The 26,280-nt window shown below is 39.3% G+C and overlaps 1 protein-coding gene across 1 annotated transcript in view; it reads right to left on the reverse strand.

The window, feature by feature from the left end:
* Nucleotides 1-6,309: 6,309 nt before the first annotated feature.
* Nucleotides 6,310-26,280, reverse strand: part of bnip3la (BCL2 interacting protein 3 like a) — a 29,112-nt gene continuing 9,141 nt past the window's right edge. Inside the window, exons 2-6 of the mRNA XM_072553995.1 lie at nt 24,001-24,181; nt 22,067-22,148; nt 19,636-19,742; nt 18,660-18,809; nt 6,310-11,955 (exon numbers count right to left, since the gene is read on the reverse strand). Of these exons, the coding sequence (XP_072410096.1) occupies nt 11,907-11,955; nt 18,660-18,809; nt 19,636-19,742; nt 22,067-22,148; nt 24,001-24,181 (569 nt within the window). The 3' untranslated portion in view covers nt 6,310-11,906. The remainder of the gene's footprint in view (nt 11,956-18,659; nt 18,810-19,635; nt 19,743-22,066; nt 22,149-24,000; nt 24,182-26,280) is intronic.

Raw genomic sequence — 26,280 nt, forward strand, 5'->3', positions numbered from 1 at the left:
TGGGTACCGAACTTAGCGATCAGCCTCTGCTTGGCCACTTTTCTCTGCTGCCTGTCCCGAAGTCCACCTTAGAGGATGGTCACCCGAAGGTCCGAGGCTGAATGTCCTGGACCACTGAAGTGTTCCCCAAAAGTGCACAGATTAATCAGGGATATAGCACAATGTGCTAAGGGAAGGTTTTTCCTATCTTAAACAAAATTTTTTAAGTAACAAGAAAGTTTAATGAGGGAGACTCAAGAGTGACTCATGTTACACCCTTCTTCAGAAAAGGATAGGAGAGAAAAAAATATAGACAATTACAGACCAATTAGCCGAAGATCAGTAGTGGAAAAATGCAAGGTAAAAGTCATGTTAAGAGATCGTGTGCAAAGCATGAATGGGATTTGAGAAGGCAGAGATGAAATTAGCAAAGACTAATCACACTTAACATCTTTACTGCTATGAGAATGCAACTAGGAGAATAGTGAAGGGCCAACCAGTAGATACAGTCAATATGCATTTTCAGAACATTTTACAACTATGGAGTGCGTTTTTAAGGTGCAAACAGAAAGTTCAACAAAGACATGAGGGGCATTATTTTTAAAAAAAAGCAGCTCATGTGTGGAATCAACAGCCAGAGGATGCAATACAGTTAACAACATTTGAAAGACATTCATTAAGTTGCCAAAGAGGAAAGGCTTGGAGGGTTATGGGCCAAACGCAGACAAGTGGGACTAATGATTTGGGAAAATGGTCGACATGGATTCGTTGTTATGCTGTATGACTCTACGAGTGGCAGCAGTGACTCATGGGAGTCACAACAATCGGTGTTTTGGCCCCAACTATTCCTACCATGTATAAATGACCGATATGATGGAACTACATGCAATATTTCCAAATTTAATGAGACAAAACTGGACGGATTGAGTGTTATGCAAAAGATACAAGGACATGTCAAAGTGACTTCAGCAGATGTAAAGAATGTGGCTAAGTCATGCTCTCCATATAGAAATCAGGAAGAGCCAGATTAGCAGGTATGGATATACAGACTGCCCTTGTGAACAAAGGACAATAAACAGGCAAATCAAGGCTTTCTTTCTTTAGAAAGGGAATTGCCTTCCAAAGTGGGGATGCCTTACTGCAATACTACTGGGCCTTGAAGACACGTGCAATATGCAGTGCAGTTTTGGTCTCTAGACGCAAGAAACTTGCCATTGAAGGATAGTAGAGGTTCACTAAGCTAATGCTATTGATGTCAAGACTGTCCAAGATTGATTTGACCAGGCCTGCACATATTACAGTTGAGAAGGATTAGTTTGAATCTGATTGACATGTATATGATTTATACAAGGCTGGACAGACAAGATGCAGGAGAAAGCTTTTTCTGGTTGACTAATGCAGAACCAAGGGACACCATCTCAGGATGCAGGGTGGACCATTTAGGACTGTATTAAGGATAGGTTTCTTCACTCAGAGGATGGCAAACCTGAGGAATTACCCACCAAAGGAGGTTGGAGAGGCTAAGTCACTGAATATATTCAATAAAAAGACAAATAAATTTAAGAGTTTTAGAGGCAACAATGGTGTTGGGAGTTTTATGGACCAGACCTGACCCCTCCAAACATTTTAGGCAGGTAGCCCAGACCACAACTTGGCTATCAGTTTCCGGTAAGTGTACAGTGGATAATCCTGAGGTACATCAACTGGTTAGACTGCTGAGTTTTTAACCAAATTTATTTACAAAATTATGTAATTATACAACGAACCAAAAATAGAATACCTGAATAACTTATCCTATCTGAACCCGAAAGGCTATTCTGACTTTAATGCTGCTGTCCCAAAACACTTGCAACAATCTCAATAAACAAACCAGAGTACAGAATCAAAATGACACAACACTTACATGTTACGAAATCAGAAGGGCAGGAGGAGGGAGAGTACCAATAGTCTTTCTTCACATACACACACACAGAGCTGCTGAATTAACTTGAATCTAAACGAAGGCTGGCTACACAGCTAGCTGCCCGTTCCCCTTTTATTACACTTTCTTTTTTAAAAACAGGAAAGCCTTTGGCCAAAGGCATTACCTATTCGGAGTAAACAAAAAAGGTCCCCAAAATCAAACCCAGGTCAGTTGGAGCCTGGCCAATTACCCCCTCTTTGGAAACAACTCAACAGCACATTAACCTGGGAAAAGGACCAGCTTTGTGACAGGAGAAATCAGAAATATGGCATGAAGGTAGGTGATCAGCAAAGTTCAGATTGAATGGTGGACCAATTTTTGTGAGGAAGGGATAAAATAGTTAGCGTTTTCAACACTAGACTACATTTGACCAAAGCGTTAGTGATAGTCCCAAACACTTTTGGGTAAAACCATGATAAGATTATTTGAAGAACTTTTGTGGTCACATGTATGATCGCTCCAAGATGGTATCACATTTTCCCAACTCGAAGCTTAAGTCAAAGAAATGCATCAAAGCATCGCAGAAAGGCATTTTTGGTTTGAGAAGTGTCGAGTGTAGCATACAGGGTTGAGCTTATGTTGCAGTGGTAGCATCCATATCTTTGGATCAGAAGGCACAAATCCTAGCAGCTCTGGAGATGTGTCATAACATCCCTGAACACAGACTTAAAATATCCACCATGCATGGCTGTTTTGCATTCAGGAAATAAGTGTTTTTGGGATTCATGGGACTGCATTTCACCACGTTTCAAAACATTGAATTCCATGTCTAATAGTCTGGTTTATTGCATTTTTAAGATCACTCCTCATGCAAAACATCTTCTGTTCTGTAGTTCAACACACAAGGGCAACATTATATGCTTATGGTGAAGTAAGAAACCATCTCATTAGAATCAAAGTGACACGAGATATCAAGCCAGATTTCAGTCTGTGATGTCTTGCCCAGTAATAGATTAGATTAGATTACTTACAGTGTGGAAACAGGCCCTTCGGCCCAACAAGTCCACACCGCCCCGCCGAAGCGCAACCCACCCATACCCCTACATTTACCCCTTACCTAACACTACGGGCAATTTAGCATGGCCAATTCACCTGACCTGCACATCTTTGGACTGTGGGAGGAAACCGGAGTACCCGGAGGAAACCCACGCAGACACGGGGAGAACGTGCAAACTCCACACAGTAAGTCGCCTGAGGCGGGAATTGAACCCGGATCTCTGGCGCTGCGAGGCAACAGTGCCTACCACTGTGCCATCGTGCCGCCCAAAGCTGAGCTAATAATAACAGCTGAGATCATATCACAATTAAAAACTGGTCAAGGTATGATGGATACCTCCCCTAAATAATGTGAAAAGATCTACTACATCTTTGTAAACAAGACCAATGGTAGTCATTGGATTGGAAATCCATGCAAGCCATTTCCAGGTGTCTGTAGACCATTAAGGTTTTAAAGTTCAATACAAAGCTTGAATTTTGAGGGGTCCTTAAATCAATTAAAGTTATTAATTCCCAATATACCTTAACGTCTTCAAAACACTGACATCATGAGGGAAACACAGTATTGGCAATTTCATATTAATTTTTCATCAAGCTTGATTGGTCCCAAGGTCTGTGAGTCGTTAAAAACGGTTTTACTCAGCAAAACAATGGTTCCATTGCTGTGTCCATGGTCAACATTGACAATCTGGAGAACCAAAAGACATCAGTGTACCATTTATTGCACAGGATTTGAACTTGAAGTCTGAAATTTCACATTAATGATCAAACTGTTGTTGTTACCACTTCTACAATTTCTCATGTTTATTGCGCCATTTCTAGTTGTTCCTGGCCCCTACAGGCTGCTGAATTCAAAGTAAACCCAGTTCTACGCAAACCTGCCTGATGCAGGTCCAAATGTGCACTATTTTCAGAGACACTAATCAACTTGATTTCCTGGTGTACTACTGCTACTCAAATTTAAACCAGGAATACAAGTATAAATCTTCACAGCAACCTGCGCTCGGTAAAGGATCGGTCCAGCTTCAGAAAAGATTCTGCATTCAGTGACAAACCAAACGACCTGTTTAAACATTACTGCATTTCAAATACCAACTTTACATGACACTTGAATTATCCTATAGAGGAAGTCAACGTTTAAATTTGTTCCAAATCCAAGGGAAATAATAAATAGTTAAAAACGTAGTCAGAAAAGTCATAAAAACTCCCAGTGTGCTATCACAAAAAAACACAGAAATCCAGATTTAAGTCATTATAAAGCAGGTTAAAACACGTCAGAATACCCTAATTAAGAAAGTAACTCAGTTTTGGACAGAAGTTGAACTTTGATTTCCAGTATGAAAAGATTGAGTTATGAGGATTAAAAAAAAAATCCAGGCTGGCAGAATGCAGAAAAGGCAAATTGGAACGAACACCCTGACAAGAGGATTATCAGCCTAAGTGGCAAGAGAAAAAGACAGAGCTGTTTGAGTCAAGAAATTCCCCTTCAGAATAATTCCAAATAAGAGATTTTTACCTTAAAAAATGTTATTTGGTTTCTTTGTCCACAGATGTAGCCAAACCTACTGACTTTAACCAACATCTTCTCTTTTAAAGACTTGCACCAATCACAATATTTAGGTTTTATCTGGCTGGGAATAACTTCTATGTACATTAGCAAAGACCCTGTAAGAATGTTAAAAACATTCCAATGCACAAAAAAACCTCTTCAAATTCTGCCATTCTACAGTTTTCCCCCTTTATTGCCAAAGCTGCTAACTCAACACAGAACATTAAGGTTTCCCCAGCTAACCTGTCATAACCAGATAGTCATAATGTCGTATGAATATTGAAAGGTTATGTGACTAATAACTGAAGAGGGCAGGTTACTTGGGGTTCCTGACTACTACTGAGTAAGTCCGGCAGCTCAGTACACTTGCAAACATAAACTGAGCAAAGGATCAAGAGGACAACTGCCAAGTTTAATGTTGGCTCCATGTTATCGGAGGGGCTCGGTACCAGTGCTACTGCACATCAACACCAATACTAATCTTGGAATTAAAATCAACATATATTTTGTTACATGTCCTATATAATAGCCTCAGAGTACAAGAGAAATAATGTCTCATTTCAGCTGAAGATTTTGTTCATCATATCACATAATAAAACTTAAATTAGGTACAAAACCCATCACCATTCTACCTGAGCAGTAGAATAACCTCTTCATTCCCTTTGTCTCATGTTTAGACCTGCAAGTTCATGATCATTCTGTCCAGTAGCAAACTTGGGTTTCTGATAGTTGTCTTACTAAGGATTTTTAACTGCACAAAAAAGTACTGCAGAGTACATCAGAGCAAATCAGATTTAAACTGTTAAGTAAGGCCTTCAGTATTCAAAAACCAGAGTTGAAATAACATTGGAAAAAGATGGGATTTATGACCAGAGAAGATGAACAGTTTAAAACACGAACTGAAAAGGCTCATTATCAATCAACTTCCTTTCAAGTTTCCAAAAACTTTTTCACCAAAGAATCAATTCATGAGATGGACATCTGTCAAATACAGAAACTGAAAACTGATGTCATTCGATAAATTACTGATAATGCAAGTATCTTTTCTTCATCTCAAAGATCAGGATGAACAAAAAATACCAGATAATTGTAGCATTACCTGTCAACGGAGATATATACTAAGTTGCAATTCAAAGGAAATTGCTTTCCAAAATACAGATAACTTTTTCATAAACACCTTGTGCTGTTAGTCAGCATTGGAATTTGCCAGATACTTGGGAGCAAATGCCATCATGTTGCATACCCAAGCCAGTGTCCAATTACTGCTTAAACTAAAACATTTTATAAGACCATAAGACATAGGAGTGGAAGTAAGGCCATTCGGCCCATCGAGTCCACTCCGCCATTCAATCATGGCTGATGTGCATTTCAGCTCCACTTACCAGCGTTCTCCCCGTAGCTTGCACATCTGGTTTAATTGAGCATGAAAGAGATTAGGGTCTGGTTATGAGGAATCTGATAGGCAACTCGACATGTTGGTGGCACAGTTCCATCTTGGTCAGTAAAGTAGGACACCTGTATCCCAACAGAATTTGGTCTTAACATCCAGTTCAAGCTGCCAATACAATACTGACATCATGATAGTGTGGCCATCTTTTTCACATCATATGCTTCAATTAATTCTTCAGGGGGACGCAAAAAGATAAAAGGCCAAAGTTAAGAAGAGGAGAGAATTGCTTCATAAAATCATTAGTTTGCTTCCTTAGAAAAATAGCACAAAAGTAGCACATTAGCAGGCATTCATCTCTCACGGTGTCACATTTCAGTTGACTCATCACAACTGCAGTTACCGACAACTGCAATAATTTGCTGGACTAATTCAGAAGAGCTGTGGAAATATTTTATTTTCAAATATTTAAGTCACCATTCTTGACTTGTAACAAGGATATCACAAATCAAAACAGAGATCATACTTAGTGACTACATATTTCTGAGGTGGAAGAGGATTTGGTCACCAGCCACTCTGAGCAACTGTCAGGATTCAGGATAGTTAAAATAGTTAAAAGCCAGTCTTAGAAGCAGAGAGAGAAACTTGATGCCTTCACAGCCTCAACTCTGTAGTGACCTCTACTGGTGATTGCACTTCAACTGTTTCAATTGCACAAAATCAGGTTTGTGGTCAAACATGACTGTGGTCAACCTGACCATTTCCTGGGACAATTCAAAAGGGAAACATTCTGACTATTGTATACTTTATTTGGTATATGGAGATGCTCATCACAGAAGACATAAAATTTCTATTGTTTTTACATTTTACAGCAAGGGTGAAAAGCTTTCAATTTTTCTGGTGGAATTATTGCATTTTACAGGAAAGGAGGAGGCCATTCAACCAATCGTATCTGCACCCACTCCCGAAAACATACCCAGTTTACCCCAATCGCCAGTCCTACCTGCGTAGCTCGAAATTGAACACCTTCAACTATATATTCAGGTTTTTTGAAACCTCCTGTAGAAACGACCTCAACCACTTCTGCAAGCAGCAAATTCCAAATCCTAACAACTCTGATGACTGAAGTTTCTTATCCTGTCACTTCCAGCTGGCTTGCCAACCACCTTGAAATTGTGACCTCCAACTGAAACAGTTCTTTACTCTGAAACGTACATAATTCTGAATAATTACTTTTTCATCTTTTCTCCTCCAAGGAGAGGAAGCTCAATTTCTCTGATCTTGCCTTGAATTGAAAATCCCACTGTGTTATCATTCGACTACATTTCCTTTGCAACCCTCTCAAGTCTTCAACATGTTTGTCTAAATAAGATGCCCAGATGTGAACACAATACTCCAAATGCACTCTGACCAATGATTTGTAGACATGTAGCATCACTTCCTTGCTTTTATATTAAATGCCTCTATTTTTCAACCCAAGGATCCTACAGACCATCTTGAACACCTGTTTCAACTTGCCTGGCCTTACTACCCTTCTCATGAAACAGTCTGCAATGGCCATTCTTGCAACATCGAACATCATACACCATTTTGGCTGACAACAAACAACTGAGAAAAACTGGCTAAAAACAATAACTTCAAATGTACAGTGACTTCAAACCATAACGACACCAATTTCTGAAAACCCAGTTAAAATCTTAAACATCAACAAGGAAATATTATCTGGAAGTTTACTTCCTTACCAAAGTTTTTCCTTCCATCTCTCTCTGAACTAAAAGAACAGACTTCCTGCTTGGATACAGGAATATCCTGATAGCACCAAAGAAAATTGTCTAAAGCAAAGACAAAGACAATGGAGGAATTTTATGAGACAATCATCTTCAACACAGTTTCTACAATCAAGACACTAGTTTCAAATAAATCATGCATGGGCCCAGCTTCCAACCAATTAAATGCAAAGTTCTCAGAACAAGTCTGGTTTGCAAACATTGAAACACATAAAAATTAAGTCAAAGGCATTTTAAAAAAACTCACCTTATTCAAAAACTGTTTTCACATATTCAAGTCAGGAGCTCAATACAGACTTTCTAAAGTCATTTTCAATTGTTCGACCCAAATTCATAAAACCACATACATTCTTTAATTCCATTTGTTTTCCAAAAGTCATTTTAGATTATTGGATAGTCTTTGTTCTAAGATTTTACTTTTCAGCAATATGCATGTATGTTTAAATGGCAACTTGAGCCAATTCCAAAACAAGCATTATTTCAACACAGATCACAACTGGTGCACACAATTCTCATTTCATGCGTGTGAGACATATATTGGTCCTTTTCAATACCAGGGGCTAATTACAAACAGTTCTTGTCTTTCCAAACGAAGATTTGATATTGAACCTAGAACGTTGTTGGTCTGCATGGCTTTCCAACTTCAGTACCTTCTGCATTCACTTTGTGAACTTGATAACACAAAGCACAGCACAAACTTAATAGTCTATCAATCCATGTTTCCGATTTAATGACAACGTACAGTACAAAGCAGCAGGGCCTGAAACCCCACTTGCACACTTTGTTATGCTACAGTTTTTTCAACCAAGAAAATCATCTGTTGTTCAACATTGTTTGAACAGAGACAATATTTTTGTTTCACTCTGAGCAGCGCAAGAATGTCGAAAAAAAACCCAATGAATTTCAAGCAGACCACCTTAACCACACCAATGCTGCTTCATTAATTTAATCAGGTTATCTAATTATGAAGAACATTCTGTCTTTAAGGATTAAAATTTTTAAAAATTAATCACAAATTCTAATAATCAAATACAGCACTGTCAAGGAATGCTTCAAAAAGTACAGATCATTCAACTTGTTATCCAGTCTTCAGACATGAATATGACTAATTGCAAAATGAACACAAGCATCTAGAGTGATATGGAGATTTCAATGCTGTGGTCTAAAAGAACTCAGCTGATCTCAGCAAAGTAAGAGCTGAAGCATTACCAATACCCTCAAATGGGGAGCAATAAGACAAGCGTCCATATGTGATGTTTATCTGTAATCCTGGCTGAAAGGTGCATCATTCGAAAAACTAATCAAGCTGTCTTAAGTCACCATACCACTTCTCAATAGAGGCTCATATTTGTGCAAGGACTGCTTATCATGAACGTGCATGAAAAGGAAACATTTTAAAATCATAAGTTTCAAGCTTTTCCTTGACCCTTGAAAGAGTTCTTGGAACCATTCAATTAGTGCAGAGTGAAGACAAACTTATCTTGAAAAGGCTTCAGGCAGTTTCCTTCAAGCAAATCAGAATTCTACTCTGTGCTCAAAAAAGCCTGGAGTTCCACCGTCATTTTTAAAAAAAATTCATTGACAGGATGTGCATATCACTGGCCAATTAAGCTTTTATTGCCCATCTCAGAATCAACCAAGTCCCGAGATCCACATCAGCCAGAAAAGCAAAAAACAGCTGTTTCCTTCTCCAAAGCACATTCGCAAATCACAATCCAACATGTTTTTGTGGTCATTAGACAGAAGATTTCTTGCTTGAATTCAATTCCCACTTTCTGCACTTGAGGTGTTCGAACTTGGGCCCCCAAAACATTACCTGGATCATGGATATAGTCTATCAATAATACCATTCAGCCATCAATTCCCCATTGATATTTTGCTGCTTTAAGTGCATGAATTAAGTTGTTTAAATGATAACCAATTTGAGATTGAGGTAGAGATTTGCAAAGAATACAGACTTGTATTCATGAGTTTAATGGCACAAAAATGGTTATGAAATACTTTTTACATAACTTTGCATACCAAGAGTACCAATAATCATTTTGACTCAAATGCATTGAACAGATGCACCTTGCAAATCCTGACCCAATTGCAAAATTAACAAAGTTTCAAATTGATATTTTTAACATAAAATTTGGTGCCTGCATGCACTAAATACAATTGTGCAAGTGTGCATTTTATTTTTCAGGTCCGTCCAAACAGCTGTTCTCCAGATCAGGTTTTAAGATGTTTGTTGCACTCATGTTCAAAATGTAACAACATCCACTCTTAATTGGGAGACAATTGGATTGACCTTCTAAAGCATGATCCTTTAAAGTCACGTTTCCACAAGTTAAACGAATAGTTATTTCTGGGACTGCCCATGGCTTCCCTACAAGTGAAGGGAGTAAATTGGGTGATCAGAAGAGCTGGGATGTATCCAGAAAAGAATACATGCTCCATATGCAACAATCTTTTCTTGACTACAAGTGGGCAAATTGATGAAGATTCTGTCCCCTCAAAAACAGTTTCAATCCAGGACATTTTTCCATGATCTTGAAGCAATTCTGTTTCAACGTTTAGTTATCAGGAACTGTACAAAATCAGGAGCATTTTCAACAGTTTAGTGAAAGACAAAATTGCACCCAAGTACATTTTCTTGTGTGCAATACAGCATCACTTCGACATCTCAATCTCAAAGCTGTCACTTGGCTTCATTTGATGCCTTCATGAGCAAAGTTTCCAAAGTGATATATTCAAGCTGGGAAATGGAAAACTTTTCACGCTCGTGAGAGCATCAAGCCTTGCTTCAGGCGCACAGTGGAGCTTGGTCTCCCCATTGTTTCAGTCTTCTAATGCCTCTCTAGCTACACACTGATATTTGCCTGGTTTTCGCCAACAAAGTCAGGGATGAGATCCTTCTCACCATAACCTACTAATCCCATCAAATAAACTGAACATCTCAGATACCAGACACAAAAAGCCAAGCTATCTTAAACTTCATTCAGTTCACAAATATGCATTCCCTGAACAGAATTTCCAAAGTGCATTGCGCCAAAAGCAACAAACTCAAACCGAAAAAGGTTACTGAAATGGTGTTTTCAATGTACCAATCTCCTTCCTATTAAAGGACTAGAACAAAAACAAACATGGCAAATTGGTTTCACTACATACTTCCCACATCTCATCCAAGATAGACTAACATGATTGCATTTCAGGAGATCGAGTTAACAGCAAATTCTCCTCTGGTCTGCATAATTCCTTTTGGATGGCTGAAAATTCAGTTCTTTGTTCTTCATACAATTAACAGTCTGGGCTGAATAAGCTTACTCTTCGTTAGAAAGCTACAACCCCGAGTAGCAAGACAAGGTGAAGCTGAAATGAGATGATGACTTCTGCACATTCTGAACATTCTTGGGAGTTTATAGCAACACACTAGGATCAAAAAGATTGCTGCTAAGATTATGTGTGACGTGAAAAGCATGTCGTACATAATCTTAGCACTATCTTTGGAAATGTAAAGGATGGTCAAACAATGAATCACAAACACTGGTTTCCAATTCAACACCAAAATAAAACCAAGAAGAAACAACTTTGCTCAGAGAAGCATAATCGGAGTCCAACTACATGCCAATCATCCTGGCTTGGAGGATGTGAACATTAGAGGATGGTATGAAAACTAATTTCTCATCAGGGGTGGAGGGAAACGTCAAATTTAAGAAAAGATTAACAATCAAATAATGTTTATTGTTACAATCTAAAAACAAATCCACCTGTCACTGTTCCAAACAGCAGCATGTTATTTCAGTTTTGTTGATGTCAGATTAAATGCTTTCTCTTGTCAAAGAGATGGTGAATCGCAAACAGAAGACTGCATTCCTTCTACAGCTTTGTTGATTCAATAAGGCTGAAAAAAGGATTCCTACCCATCCCCACTGGTACTTTGTGTTAACCGCATAGATTTTGCAATTTGATCCAACTCGTGGGACTGCTCCTTGAATGAGTGTTTGCTGGTGAAGCAAACTATTAATTGAAACAAATTTGGCTGCTGTCACATAGTACACAGAGCTCAAGAAGTCCCAAATTCACGGCAAACAATGTTCGGCCAAGTCTGTGCTCAGGTGGCCAAGCAGTTCCTTCAAAGGGAAAACATATTGGAATAGGATGTCTTGTGCTTGAAGTGGGTTTCTTTCTTCCTCCAATTCTAAAGTACTAATGGAGCAGCCACATAATTTCACAAGCCATGTATAACTGTGATTCTGGATCTCAGAATGTGCTTGATGAAGACGTTGTCAGCCTTTTTCCAATGTAGATTCTGAAACAAAAGGGCTCAAATTAGGAAACTTTGTCACATGAAACTCAAGCTTGCATGATAAAAATGACATGGTTTTAATTGATTTTAAGAACTGATGTCAATGAGGGCAATTATTTTTTTACTAAATAAATTAGAAACCCCCTAGAGACGTGTTAGTTGAATTCCAGTTGTACATTACTCACCAAATAAAGTCATGGAACTCTGTTTAAAATTAAAAAGGTTGTTGATGCCAACAATTTTTCCTGCACTCCAGATTTTCCTCCTGGAGTTTTTAAGCATGAAATTCAAAAACTGAAATCATCCAGATGTTGGCAGTGCTAAACACATGATAGATGTGCCAAGCTAAGATATAACTAATCATGCAATTCATTCCCTGCTGAGAGTGCAATCTCAGCTATGCCCTCCTATGGAAATATCCAGCTCACGTTTGATATTCACACAATGGGATAAATAAAATGGGAAGAAGCTATTAAATGCAGCCAATGTGTCATGCACACCTTCACTTGTACACCAAAGACATAAAGGAGTTCAAAACATGGTCTGTCAAAACCACATTACACTAGTTCAAATGACATTTTATTCAAACTATAACTTATGTCTTATGCCTTTCTGCCTGGCAAATGCAACAGTCCTCTGTGCTTGTGTTCCACTCACTGTCGAAATTAATCACTCTCACGTCAAGTTTAAAATACGAACATGATTCCTGCTGCTCTACCTGAACAATGTGCCACAGTTGAGTTTACAACTACAGCCATAGAATCACAGATTCCAATCACGACAGTGCAGACAACATTCAGCCTATCAAGTCATACAGTCATAGCAATGTACAGCATGGAAGCAGACCCTTGGTCTGCAACACAATGAAGAGCTTCCCACCAAGACCCCCTCAAGCCCAGCATGTTGCCATGACCCCACATGGTTAATCAACCTAACTTGCACAACTATGGGCTGCATGAGGAAACTGGAGGAAACCAATGCAAACTTGGGGAGAATGTGGGAACTACACACAGTCAGTCACCCAAGGATTGAATCGAACCAAGTTCTGTGGTGCTATGAGGCAGCAGCACTAACCACTGTGCCACCCGACTGCACCTTGCTGTTGTACCTTTCCTCTCAGTTCCTCATAACCAGAGAATAATGTCCAATTGCAAATGACATCTGATATCCTTCAGAAATCAGACTCCAGGCCTGCTTCTTTGGAAATATTTAATTTCAAACCCGAACAAGAAGCCAAAATAAAATGGTCACAGTATGTATCTTAAATATTGGCAAGTTCTGTAGGTAATACACATGTTCGAACTCACCAAATCACCAAGATCATTAACAGCTGCTCATGGGTCGTACATGATAAAGACGAACCATGATTAGTAATTGCATCAACAACTCTCATCATTTTTCACCAATATGAACGGCACAAAGTATTTTTCATTCTATTCTATTATTTGGCTGCCTGCAGATTTGCTAGTTCAGGTCTGCATTTCCCAAAGCTGCTGCTCTGATGACACAGCATCATAGATTGTCTTTGTGCACAATGTCTAATTATTTAAATTCAGTGGTTCACAGCAACTGTACACAAAGGGTAGAAACAGTATAATTACAAAATAAAACAATCTCCTGTGAAGTCCACAACCTGATCCATCTCAATCAGCCCTAATTAATATCCATTAAAGTGAGGCACTGTATGGACATATCCACTATCAGCAGATAAACAGCTGCAGGGATGAAGCGGAAGTTCAGATGGCAGGTCCTCACAAATCCAAGACTAAGAGAAAATTGAGCAACTTTGAAATACGTTGAGGACATGGCATTTAACTGACTATCTTAATGACAACAAAGCAGTTGGTATGAAATGCTCTCAAATTATGAGGCCTGATATTATCAAAGCTACCTCTGGATCATGGTGATGCACCTATGGTCAATTCTTAATCCACAATAATATATAATTAGCCTACAAACAAATGCGCCATGCGACTGAAAGCAATTTTAAAAATATTTCTCTTCAGATATTTTGTTATGTTGATTACACATTTGACTTGAGTGGAATTTGCCATATTTTCAGTCAAAGGTTTACCACATGCTGAAATAAAAATGATTGCCAATTTTAAATTCATCAGTTTCCCAACAAAATCAACTTGAGAAAACTAACATTAACTCCAGCTACATAAATTATTTTCATAATCTTTCTTGACAACTTTTTTGTTGCATGATATTTTACAGTTTCAATTCAGCTCTGAATGAATATGTGAGGTATGCAAAGATCTCTGACAAGGTTCATAACTGTCAAACTCTATAGAAGACGTCACAGGATAGCCAGCATGTCAAGTCTTAAGTGTCATACAAGTTTAACAGTGTGTTGTTCTTGTTTTTCATTTTTGCTTTTGGTAAACGTTGCATTTAACTATCTTACCGTTGAACAAAACATGATCAGCTCAGATTCTCCAGGCCCAAATTTGACCTTGGACAATCACTCATCACAAGGAACTAGGGTTTCGGCACGGTTTGCCAAGATCACAGACAAATTGACAAAAATTACATGAACCAAGTCCCACAACAAATCAATGGCATGGTTGAGAGAAACTGCTCCAATTTAGAAAAACAGCATTTCCAATGTAATCTTTAGCTCAAAGAGCAGATGTGCTAGGAACATCAGGTGGAAGACAATGACAGAGTCAAGAAAATGGAGTATCATCAACCAACTAAGATGAGATCCCCCCCAGCAAGATTGGAAAATCATACAATATTAGATTCACCTGAAAAACAATTAGCCAGTTTGGTCCAACCACAGAATGAGGAAGGCAAGTAAATTTCAGGGTTTCCATTGTCTTTCTGGAAATCAACTAATGATGCTCGGGCATTAAAGTATGTCTTGTGTCATTTGAGCAGGCTATTTACAGTTATTCCGTGAGATATGTTACATTGTAAATGAAGCATTTTCCTGAATATTCACCCAAAAATGAAACAATACTAATACAAGTTCAGCAACATGTTGAAACCCATACCACCCTACTGTGGAGTGTGCTCCATGCTTACCTTATTATTTGGAAATCATTTCATTTGTTAAATTTCAGATTATGTTTTCAACTTTGTAAAAGGTAACTTCCTTTTTGCATAGTCAGAATCCTTTTGTCCCTCTTATTAGGTCAAAATAGCCTTTCCAAGAAGTCATGTGATTTCTGGTTTATATGCAAAATAATACCTGAAGTAATGACTAATTAAAGAGATGTGACTCAGAGACACAGATGGAGAAGGACCACACAGACAGGTCCACTTCAAAGAAAAGATCCACACCAGCACTAAGGCAGGCACATTTTGGCAGTTCCAGGCCATCAGCACTAGCAAGGCTGAAGCTGCTTTACCAGTCCAAGTAGACATGTGTGCAGACTATTACTTATGTTTCAAATTATTGATTGTGTACAGAAATGTGAACAAGACTGCTAAAAATGACAACATTCATAGAAAGACGACTGTACTGTTTAAAGGCAAGTTAGTTGATACCCACTTCAAGCACTGTGCAGCGGGGAAAGCCTAGTCACAGACAAAATAGAACCACATGGAGCTTCTGCTGCTAGCTAGCTGACTGTCATTCAAACTGATCACGAGTCCATAGAACAAAGGCTTCCTGTACACCAAGAGCTATGTCATTTGCTCACAAGCAAGTGACCAGCAAAGGGTGTGTTTGGGGGTGTGAATATTTTGACACAAATCATCAGAACCTCTGGAGGAGGAGGAACTACTTTTGCTCTGCAAAAACAAATCTCAGACCTTCAGATAGTTTATTTCTCATCGGCTGCAACTTTCTAATCAGAGACCTCTCTCAGCGTAAAACAATGAACCAACAACCGTGCACCTCTTGCAAATCAATGACAACTACCTGGAGAAGCAAGATCAAGCAGCACTTACCTTATCAGCAAAAGGATTATGTTAGCAAACCCTGTGGACATGGACCACTGAAATGCTTCCCATCCTTTTCCTAAAAACATATCATAGATGGCTTTTGTGTCTGTCCTTGTGTGCCTAATGGGGTTTGTAAGTTAACAGCTTCTTCTGATAGTTCATAACTGTTGACCCGAAACTAGATTCTATTTATTTGCACTCAAATTGTGCCAACAATTTTCTCTGGACTAACAGTCATGATGCCAGAGCAGCTAGCAGTTAATCATGGGAACCCCGTTGAGTTACAATCTGAACACACTGAATAAATTGCCTGGGGAATTGAATTTTCCACTGGGTAATTCCACTCCAGCTGGAGTACTCCCAAAATCTCCATTTAAAGTTTGAAGGGTTTCAATGAAATTCAAATTAGTTACTCAGGAAAAGTCAGACTTTGAAATGCATAGTCTAACTGACTCATAACTGCAAAACAAACCCCAAACTATATTTCCCCCGGATCTCACACAGAACACTCCGCACTGGATCCTTTCCCCAGCTGGACTAACCTTGCCATCCTCCCCTTGTACAGAGGATAGGACCCAATGTGTCTGGACTCCCCTTACCCCACCAACACCACAAACACAACCAAAAACTGACCCAACTCCTCGACCCGATGCAACACAACGTCACTGCCCCAACTACGCATACCCCAACACAAAACAACCACCCACCACTGAAAACTGATTAACCCAATGCAATTCACATTCCCTCAGCTCTGCCACCCAAACCAGATCAGACACACTCCAGCTCACACCAGACCAGATTTCTCCCAAACACTCCAACAAACTCAAACACACCATCGCCTACCTTGTCATCTTGTACTTTAATATTCAACCAACATCACACTTTATCCCCAATCCACCTGGTATGCATTCGTAGCATACCCACTCCCAAGTGGCTCCCTACTCATCTGGCACCTTATCCCCTCACCTACTGGGCACCTACTTTCTCAGCACCCAAACATCACATTTAGCTTACAAAGTTTTGGCTTGACACCAGCTCCCAGTGGCTTTCAGTAACTTTAAATTTCATTATAATGCAGATGACTGCTCTGAAAATGGAATGTCGTCTGCCTGCTCGATAAAACAGCTGTCAAAAATGGAAGGATGGCTCAGCATTGCTCAAAGAGAATTGAGCAAAATCCTTTATCAGATAAGTGGAACGCCCTTCTGGATAAGGATGCCTTTCATTGGAACATTAGGTCAAGGAAGTTGCTGGGTAAAGAAGCCTGGATCATGCTTTGTCAACTTGGATCTAAACAACAGCTAAGTTGGGAAATCCTGTGCATTTCTTCAAAAGGCTTCATTTTTTGGACAACCCTCAGAACAACGAAGCTTTATTTCAAGCACACTTCATTCGTGATGCAACACAGGTTGGATGAAGGATTTCATTTTGGTTCTGGCTCTGGGAGCAAATATCAGTGACTTCGTCTGTCTCTATCTCAAAGTAATACTCACGGAACATCATCTCATCAAAGTGCAGAAACCCGCTCCAAGGAAATGCTCGTCAGGTGAGGAACAGATTAAACCATGAATATAACAGCCAAACTATCTAGAAAGGATTTCACTGGGAAAATTGACAATAAATGGCCTTGTTTCTAATTTATCACTTCTGTGCAACAACTTTGGAACATGTGTCACAAATACACTTGCATGCTAACACAACTATTTTCAGTTCCTGACCGTCACAGCAAACAAATTTCCAAAATGAAAATTGTGGTCCATCAAACCAGTTTTCACTTTAGGATCAGAACTGAAGTAAATAATAAACACAGGCAAAAACAAAAACACAGGTACAGATGAAGGTTAAGAGTTTGAGAGCCCATTCAGTATTGTAATAACAGTAGGGTAGAAACTGTTACGAAACTGGCTGTATCTATGTTCAGGCTTCTGTACATTTCTCCCCAATGGGAGAGGTTGTAGAAAAGCATTGAAGGGTGAAATGAATCTTTGAGAATGCTGGTGGTCTTTCTTTGACAACATGCCTCGTGGATGGATTTTATAGATGGGAGGTTAGCCTTTGTGATTGTCCGGGCCGAGTTCACCACGTTTTGTAACTGTCTCCAATCTTGAATGGTACAGTTGCCATACCAGGTAGTGATACATCCAGACAGAATGCTCTCGATGGTGCACCTATGTAAGTTGGCAAGGTTATTCACTGTCATGCCAAAATTTCCTCAGCTGCCTGAGGAAGCAGAGAGGCTGTTTTCCCTGGAGCATCGAAGGCTGAGGGGTGACCTTATAGAGGTTTACAAAATCATGAGGGGCATAAATAGGGTAAATAGACAAAGTCTTTTCCCTGGGGTAGGGGAGTCCAGAACTAGAGGGCATAGGTTTAGGGTGAGAGGGGAAGATATAAAAGAGACCTAAGAGACAACTTTTTCACACATAGGATAGTACGTGTATGGAATGAGCTGCCAGAGGAAGTGGTGGATGCTGGTACAATTGCAACATTTAAGAGACATTCGGACGGGTATTTGAATTGGAAGGGTTTGGAGGGATATGGGCCGGGTGCTGGCAGGTGGGATTAGATTGGGTTGGGATATCTAGTCGGCATGGACAGGTTGGACCGAAGGGTCTGTTTCTATGCTGTACATCTCTATGACTCTAAATTCACCCTCAGCTGGGATCAAAAGCTAAGGCTACAAGAATATCAGAGTTTGTGAACATCGAAATATTCCTGTCTGACTGAATAAGCATAACAGCATTATTCTGAATTAACAAGGGGTCACCATATTCAAAAAAAGTCTTCAGAACATGGGAATAAACACCTACCCGAGGCCAAGAGCCAAAATATGAGATAGCAGCAAAGATGGAAAGAAAATCTTCAGAAATTCAGCTGAAAATACGCCACCTTTCTTCATTGCTCCAGTCTTTCTCATACTTAGAGTAACTGAATGTTTTGGATGTTTGAAATGAAACTCCCTGGAAGAATCACAAAGAAACAATACTGTAAATAAACCAAGTGTTATGTGAATATTACATATAACCACAGAACTCAAAATAAACTATTTCATTCTACCACTCATAAAACACACTGACAACAGAATTAACTTCAAAGTGGGCCTTTACCAGGCAAAAAAAATCAAGTGTACTTCATGAAAAAGTAATACAAGGAAAGGTGGTCGCACGTCTGGAAACAAATTGATAGGGACAAGTGAAAAAAAAACAAACAGCAGCTTGCTTTAAGTTAACCTTTGAGACATGTGAGCTTAGCTTTGCTCTTTGCAGGTGCTGGTGGATGGACTCCATATTCATCATTTTGCTTTTCACCCAGGAAATCAGACACAGATTGGTACATGACATCAGGGTTTTTAAAAGTTACTTGCAATTTCGATGTCACAGTTCTCCCTATTTAAATCATGTCACTATTAGAATTGGCAGAAATTTGCCTGGTCTCCTTTGCAAAGAATTTCTTGCATTGCTCATATTTTCATAAAACTACCATTAAGTCGACATTGGTTAACCAAATCTGTTCTTATCCAATTGCAGGTGAGCAAAATTCAGAGAAGGTACTTGCTCCACCCAGCGCTCACATCAACAAATTCAGCTTCAAAACAAGCCTTTCTTGCTTCCTTTTTCAAGATTCTGATGGTGCAAGGCAGATTTAGGAAACCCAATTCACGTAACACTAACACATTCTGAGCTCAGAGCATGTTTTAACCATAGTCCATATAAATTTCGCTCATCAGCAAATTTACCCGATTAGGACACCACAGACTTCTTTCACAACAGATAAACCAACACTCACTTTGGTGGAATGTTTTCAGGTCGACTTGACCAGTCAGATATCCATTCGGCGCTCCTTTTGATCATGATTTCTACTTCTTGGTCTCTTTCCAAACAATCATCTTCAGACTAGAAAGAAAGCTCAAGAATAACTTTTGTCACATCCCAAATGTGAAAGACAAGCTTTTAACACACAGCCTCAGTTTTCAATGATAATTTCTTGAAAAAGTTTAAGTGCAACTCAAGACGACAGAGTTGGGTTTACTCAAGATAAGGAATAACCAATAACATCACCCGAGGTTCGCACAATATGTCAAATGAGGTTGTGAAGGTCCAGCTAACAGTCACTTTAGGATTATGCTTATTTTTCACATTTATTCTCTGAAACCACATTTCACACAGGCTTCCTGCAGTGGCCTCACCAATAAGGTGAAAATCTCAAGCATACCTCTTCACTGATGCATTCAATTCACTTCACGATACATAGTAACATACAATAAATTTTCCTTTTTACTTATTATACATGCACACTAATATCTTGCAACTCACCAGGACAAACAGGTCCCTGTTCATTGGAGAACTCTACAAGCTCACCGTTTAAGTCATCTGCTTCTGATGCATTCTTCCTGTCAAAATGGTTAACTGCAATTTCTGACATTTTAAAACCCCAGGTTTTAAGAGAAGCAACAATTTAAAGAGAGCATGTCAAATTGAATAATTATTAATTCCGCTTTCCTACCTCAACACCACCATAACCCTAAATCTTGTCACGATTAAAAATCAGTTCATATCAGCCAGGAATACAGTGAAGGACCCAATTTTCTGCAATGAACAATTCCACAAATTCACCACAGTCAGTTTTGCAACAGGTGCAGCAGCTTTCTTCAAATAGCCAACATGTCCTTTTCAGTTTCATGCATTTCAATGGGGAGGAATTCAACTCTCAAGTTTTTCCAATCCATGCATGAGTTGATAACATGTTGTACAGATGGAACCACACCCTTACAGACCACATAGCTCATATTTCATGAGTGCTCTTGTGTGAATGCTAAAAGCAAATTAAAGCCAAGCTTCAAATATTTGCACGCAAGGACACAACTGATTCAGCATTTCAGTTCATTGATTCTAGAAAATGCTGTATCAGATCCATGCAGTTTGTTCCAGTCAACTTTAAGTCATGATCACTACGTTTAAGTGAGGAGAGAAAGCCTGTAACTGTCAGTTAAACACTTCCATTTTTAACTCATACATTGCGTGTGCAATAAACTGTATTGTATTAAAACAAGCAACTGCAATTAGTCAATTATTCATTCTTTCTATTTTCTTTACCTGTCTTGACATTAGATCTTATCCCTGAACTGATTTCACAGCAATATCTAAGTGACAATATATGATGCAAATGAACAATGTGAAAAGTCCAAAAACAAAACGGCATGACATTGTTTTTGACATACAGGTGAGGAAAAGAATGAGGGCAGAACTAAATCAAAGGAACAGGTTATTGACACAATCATGAAACATAGAGAATTAAAATTTGAAAGTGAGAATGCAACAATGAAGAAACAGGCGCATATTAAGATTAACGGGCAAGGTGCCCTCATGCCTACTCCATCATTTGATACAATCATGGCTGATCTCATCATGGCGTCAACTCGCCTGCCTGCTCTCCACCACCCTTCAAACCATTACGAATTACTTTATTCTGAACAAGCAATTAGAACATCAGACCCCTGAAAGAGGAGAGAAACTCGGAATGGGGGAATGAGTCGGAATGGAAGTTTTTTTTACTAAAACAGCTGACAACATCCACTCGAGTTGCAAAGTTTTTTTTTAAAATCTGTTTTCTCACACTATTCTCTTATTTATTGTCATTTCCTGAGAGAATACATTTGCCTTTTGTAACCTGCTGTGCACCTATCCTCATTCAGCCAAGTATTTTCACCATTTTGGGGCTTAATAAATATCACTCAAATTAGGCATGATAGACTGAATTGCCTACTCCTGTTCTCATCATTTTCTAAGTCCAGTCTTCTATGTTGCTCCTAATCTTGCCTGTTCATCTTATTCTGTGCCTCTATCTCGATTGTCGCATTTTCCCTTAACTCACACCTTTGTCTCTCCGTGCCTCATGTTTCTGTCAAGTGAGGCCAAACAACCAAACATAATAGCAATCAGAGTCTTGATTTACATCAATATCAAGCTGTGGAATTCCCTGTAAACACATGGTGATCTCTCTCTCTCTCTCTCTCTTCACTTCTGTCATTCATTATGTACATCTGATTGAAGCATTTGGACACGTGCGCTAATATCTCACGTGACCTGGTACCAACATTTGGGTGAATAAATTCCTGGTGAAGTGCTTCTCAAATTTTACCATATTCAAAGGGTTATTTTGACAGCAGTTTTATTTTGCAGAAATTAATTGAACAGATCATTGTACAACAGCAAGATACCTGAGAGCTACTGTCTCTGTTCCGCTGCAGCTCTAGTTCGAAGATTGCTTGAGCCATCTGAGGTGTTTGGGGGCGGGATTGGCTACAAAATTGAATATTTTGACAGTTAAAATCAATTCATACTTAGTGCAACAAATGTTAAAAGACTTGCGAACATCAACGGGGTAATACATACAAAGTGCAAAAGCCATCTGGTAAATGTGTTGAAGCCAGGATAGTGTCTAAAACATTGTTGAGTCATTTGATCCGAGAAGCCTACCAGCAAGCCATTACAACTAGCAAATTTGAAAACATTCCCCTCATGATTCAAAAGAACAAACCTCAGCTCAATAATTCCAATGAGCTTTGTGACATGAATTTAGGCAGTGGTATTAGGATCAACTCATTTTCTGCAAGTCAGAATTCAATGACAACAAAATCACTGGGCAGAAATTTCACAACACCATCACCCAAAATGTCAGAATTAGTACAAGGATACCTTTCTACGTCCTACCTTTGTCATGTGTGTATTACAGTAAATGCTTGTGGAATAGTGATGGTTACAGGGAAGGCATTGACATGACTGAAACAATTTGTCAAGTGAAAATCATTTTGAATAGGAAGTACTTCTACATAAACTTGACTGTTGTAAAAAAAAAAAGCTCCAGTTAAATCTTCCACAAGGAATAAAATAATGAGTTCACAAGCTTTTCATGAACCGGAATATGAATTTCACGCTTCAGTCAACACAAAAATATTCAACTTAACTCACTGGCAATTAGATTATGGAGGCAATGTAAATAATCCTTGCAAAGGAAAAGCAACAGAATCAGCAACTCATTTCAATTTCAACGAGACACTAATTCTGAATACTCAATTTATTAGATTTCCTACAGTGTGGAAACAGACCATGTAGCCCCACAAGTCCACACCAACCCTCCAAAGACTAACCCACCCAGACTCATTTCTTTCTGACGAAAGCATCTAACACGACGGGGAATTTAGCACAAGCCAATTCACTTGACCTGCACATCTTTAGATTGTGGGAGGGAACAGAGCACACGGAGGAAATCCACGCAGACATGGGGAGAATGTGCAAACTCCACAGTCACCCGAGGCTGGAATTGAATGAGTCCCTGTTGCTGTGAGGCTGCAGTACTAGCACTGACCACTGTGCCGTTATTAGACTCTGACATTTATTCTCAACAAAGCAACTATGGAGAGGAACTGAGTTGGTAGGAAATATGATGGAGCCAAAGACACAAGTTTCCATTTTTCCAATGCTTAAGTTGAGAAAATTGTACTCACCAAAAACTGGAAGTCAGATGACTTTGACTCCATGGTCAGCATCACAGACTCAGGTTCGATTGCAGCCTTGGGTGACTGCAGAGTTTGCACTTTTTCCACATGCCTGCATGGGTTTACCCTGGTTGCTTTGGTTTCCTACCACAATCCAAAAATGTGCGTGTTAGGTGGATTGGTCATGGTAAATGTGGGATACTGACATAGGGTGGGGTGGTGGGGGCTGGGTCAGGTGCCCTTGCGAGCATCAGTGCAGAATTCATGGGCTGAATGGTCTCTTTCCACACTGTAGGGATTCTATAACCATTTCCAGACCCAGACATTATACAGGACATGTTAACTGAGAAAGGTAGTTGGTCACAAATCAGATACCCCTCATTTCCATTTTTAGTACTGCACAAAAATTCCTGATGAACAACCAAGATCAAATTAGGATATTCAACGGACATGGGTTAGTGGAATCCTCACAATGAACTGAACTTCCTTCCAAGAAAACAACGTGCAACCAAGTGAACAGAATTAACCAGTGGAGCCTGAAACAAAAACAAAGACTTCCAGAGTATTTAGTTGGTCACAGAACGATGTGAAACATTGAAGAAAACCATCCAAAGTTATTACCACTTATTTCTATGTAATTCTCAACTGTTTCTCACCTATCACAATGGGAGCTTCCTCGAGAACTGCTCTGACCCGATTCATGCTGAGCATCCAGAAGTATTTTTTCCATGTCTCCATTATGAATGGAGGAAGATGAGGGCACATGCTCCAGTCCTCCAGTGCGGCTGGTGCCATTATCATTCCCATTGTTTTTCAACTGCAATTCCACCCAGGAGCCTAAAGCACAAAGAAATCACATAGAACATCGTAAAGTTAATACTCCTTTTCTTGTGAACCGGACCAAAACCCCTGCAGATATATCAAGGAGACAGCCTAGACCATAACATTTATTTTTATCTCAAGGCAAGTGTAAGGTGCTGTTTTTCACTTGTATTTCAATTGGTCATGCTACTCCGCTTCAAATTAAACACACTTGATTCTTCGTCTTCAGTTAAAATATGAAGAGAAGAATTGGTTTAACTTGAATTCTGCTGGACAACTTAGAATAAAAGATTATTCAACTTCTCAACGTTACGTGTTCCGTACAGTAACCTCCCATAAAGACACCCTTTAGAAAGGTAAATTCACTATAATTGTGGGTCTCAGATGCAATTCTGGTAGCAGAGAGAACTCCAGCTTTTAGGTCTGAGAAAAATTTAACAGCTTTCACAGTCAACTTAAAGAACTGTGGCAACGTTTGAAAGCTAAACTGAAACCATGATTCTGTGGGAACCTAACTCCATTCAATTATGCTGCTTGTATGGTTCCACATGTGAAAGAAAACTTGGAAGACATCACAAACTCCTTACTGGCTTGGAGGAGTTCCTTCAACACCGATGGCTCAAACTTCAAAAACTCAACCAAACATACCTCTAAAAGTCATATTATCATACTTTGTCAATCAACTTTGTCCCTTGTTCAAAATACCAACTCCTATTAGAGTTCGTTTTACCACAGTAAAATTGTTTCCTGTACTTAATATGGGCAGCATGGTTGCACAGTGGTCCACATTGCTATCTCATAACACCAGGGATCTGGGTTTGATTAAAGCCTCAGGTAACTGAGTGGAGTTTGTACTTTCTCCCACGGTCTGCATGGCTATCTGCTGTGGGATTGCATTCCTCCTTTTGTCCAAAGATGGACAGGTTTGCTAGATTAGCAAAGTATCGTACCCTGTCATGAACACAGCTGAGAGACCAGGTCAATTCGCCATGGTAAATGCAGACTCATGGGGACAGGGTGGGATTCTCTTCACAGGGTTGATGCAGACTCTATGGACCAAAATGACCTCCAACTATACCAGAGGGATTTTATGACTTCATCCAACTTGGTATTTATCAGTTCCTACTTTAGATGGTCTTTTACTTTTGAGCATTACATTGAAGTAGTAAGTAACTTCAGATATTGTCAAAATCTGGCAAAACGCATCCCACTGCAGATTGCAAAAAGAGGTACAATGCTCTTTCTTTTCCAAGTCTAATTCAGCTTCAGTTCCTGAAATCTGCGTGCCTCTTTTGACCACCTGTCAACTGACGTCAGCCAATGCCTACCTGGCTGACCTTGCACCTCTCACCCATGCATTTGAGCTTGTCCAAAACTCTCCTGCCCAAAGACAGCATTCAAGTATCCCTCGCCCATTCAGCCTTCCCTGGCCAACAATGACTCCAATTTCTGCACAACTCAAAATTAAAATTTTCATCCTTGCATGAACATGTCTCCATCGTCTCACAAAGGCCCTCAATATCGCCAATCAGTCCCAAAATCCTTTAAGAATCCTGTGTTCACTCAACACGAGCTTCCTGTCATTATGGCTCCTAATTCTTAAATTCCTTTCGAAGGACACCAAATCTTAAACAAACGTACGCACAAGTTTTCACTGCTAATAATGCAAATAAGCAACATAAAAATTACTCCAAGGGAATAAACCAAATTTAAAAGGATCCAAATTCCAGAAGTTTCAGTGGAGTCTTCTCATGATTTTTCTGCTACGGAGGGTATTACAGAATGCCCAGAAATGTTGCTTTGCATCAGCCCCCTCTTAGCAGATTGAGAGACATGCACAATGTTTTTCTTTCTCCTTCTTGGTCAAGAAGGGTATAGATAAAAGCTATTGCTTACAGAGCAAATTACATAAATCTATGGCCCCTGTTTACCTCGACATAGCAAAATAAAGCAATTTGCTTCAGTAGTTTTGACTCATTTGCAGCATCTGCTCTGCCATCCACAATTCAAAATGTTTCGTTTAAATCAAATCAAGCAACTGTGATGTCAACTTTAAAACCTTCAATTACTCTTCATAGACTGAAAGAAACTGCAGTTATTCTTTGTTGACAAAC

This window comes from Chiloscyllium punctatum, chromosome 35 (genome assembly GCF_047496795.1).
Source record: "Chiloscyllium punctatum isolate Juve2018m chromosome 35, sChiPun1.3, whole genome shotgun sequence".
Lineage (NCBI taxonomy): Eukaryota > Metazoa > Chordata > Chondrichthyes > Orectolobiformes > Hemiscylliidae > Chiloscyllium > Chiloscyllium punctatum.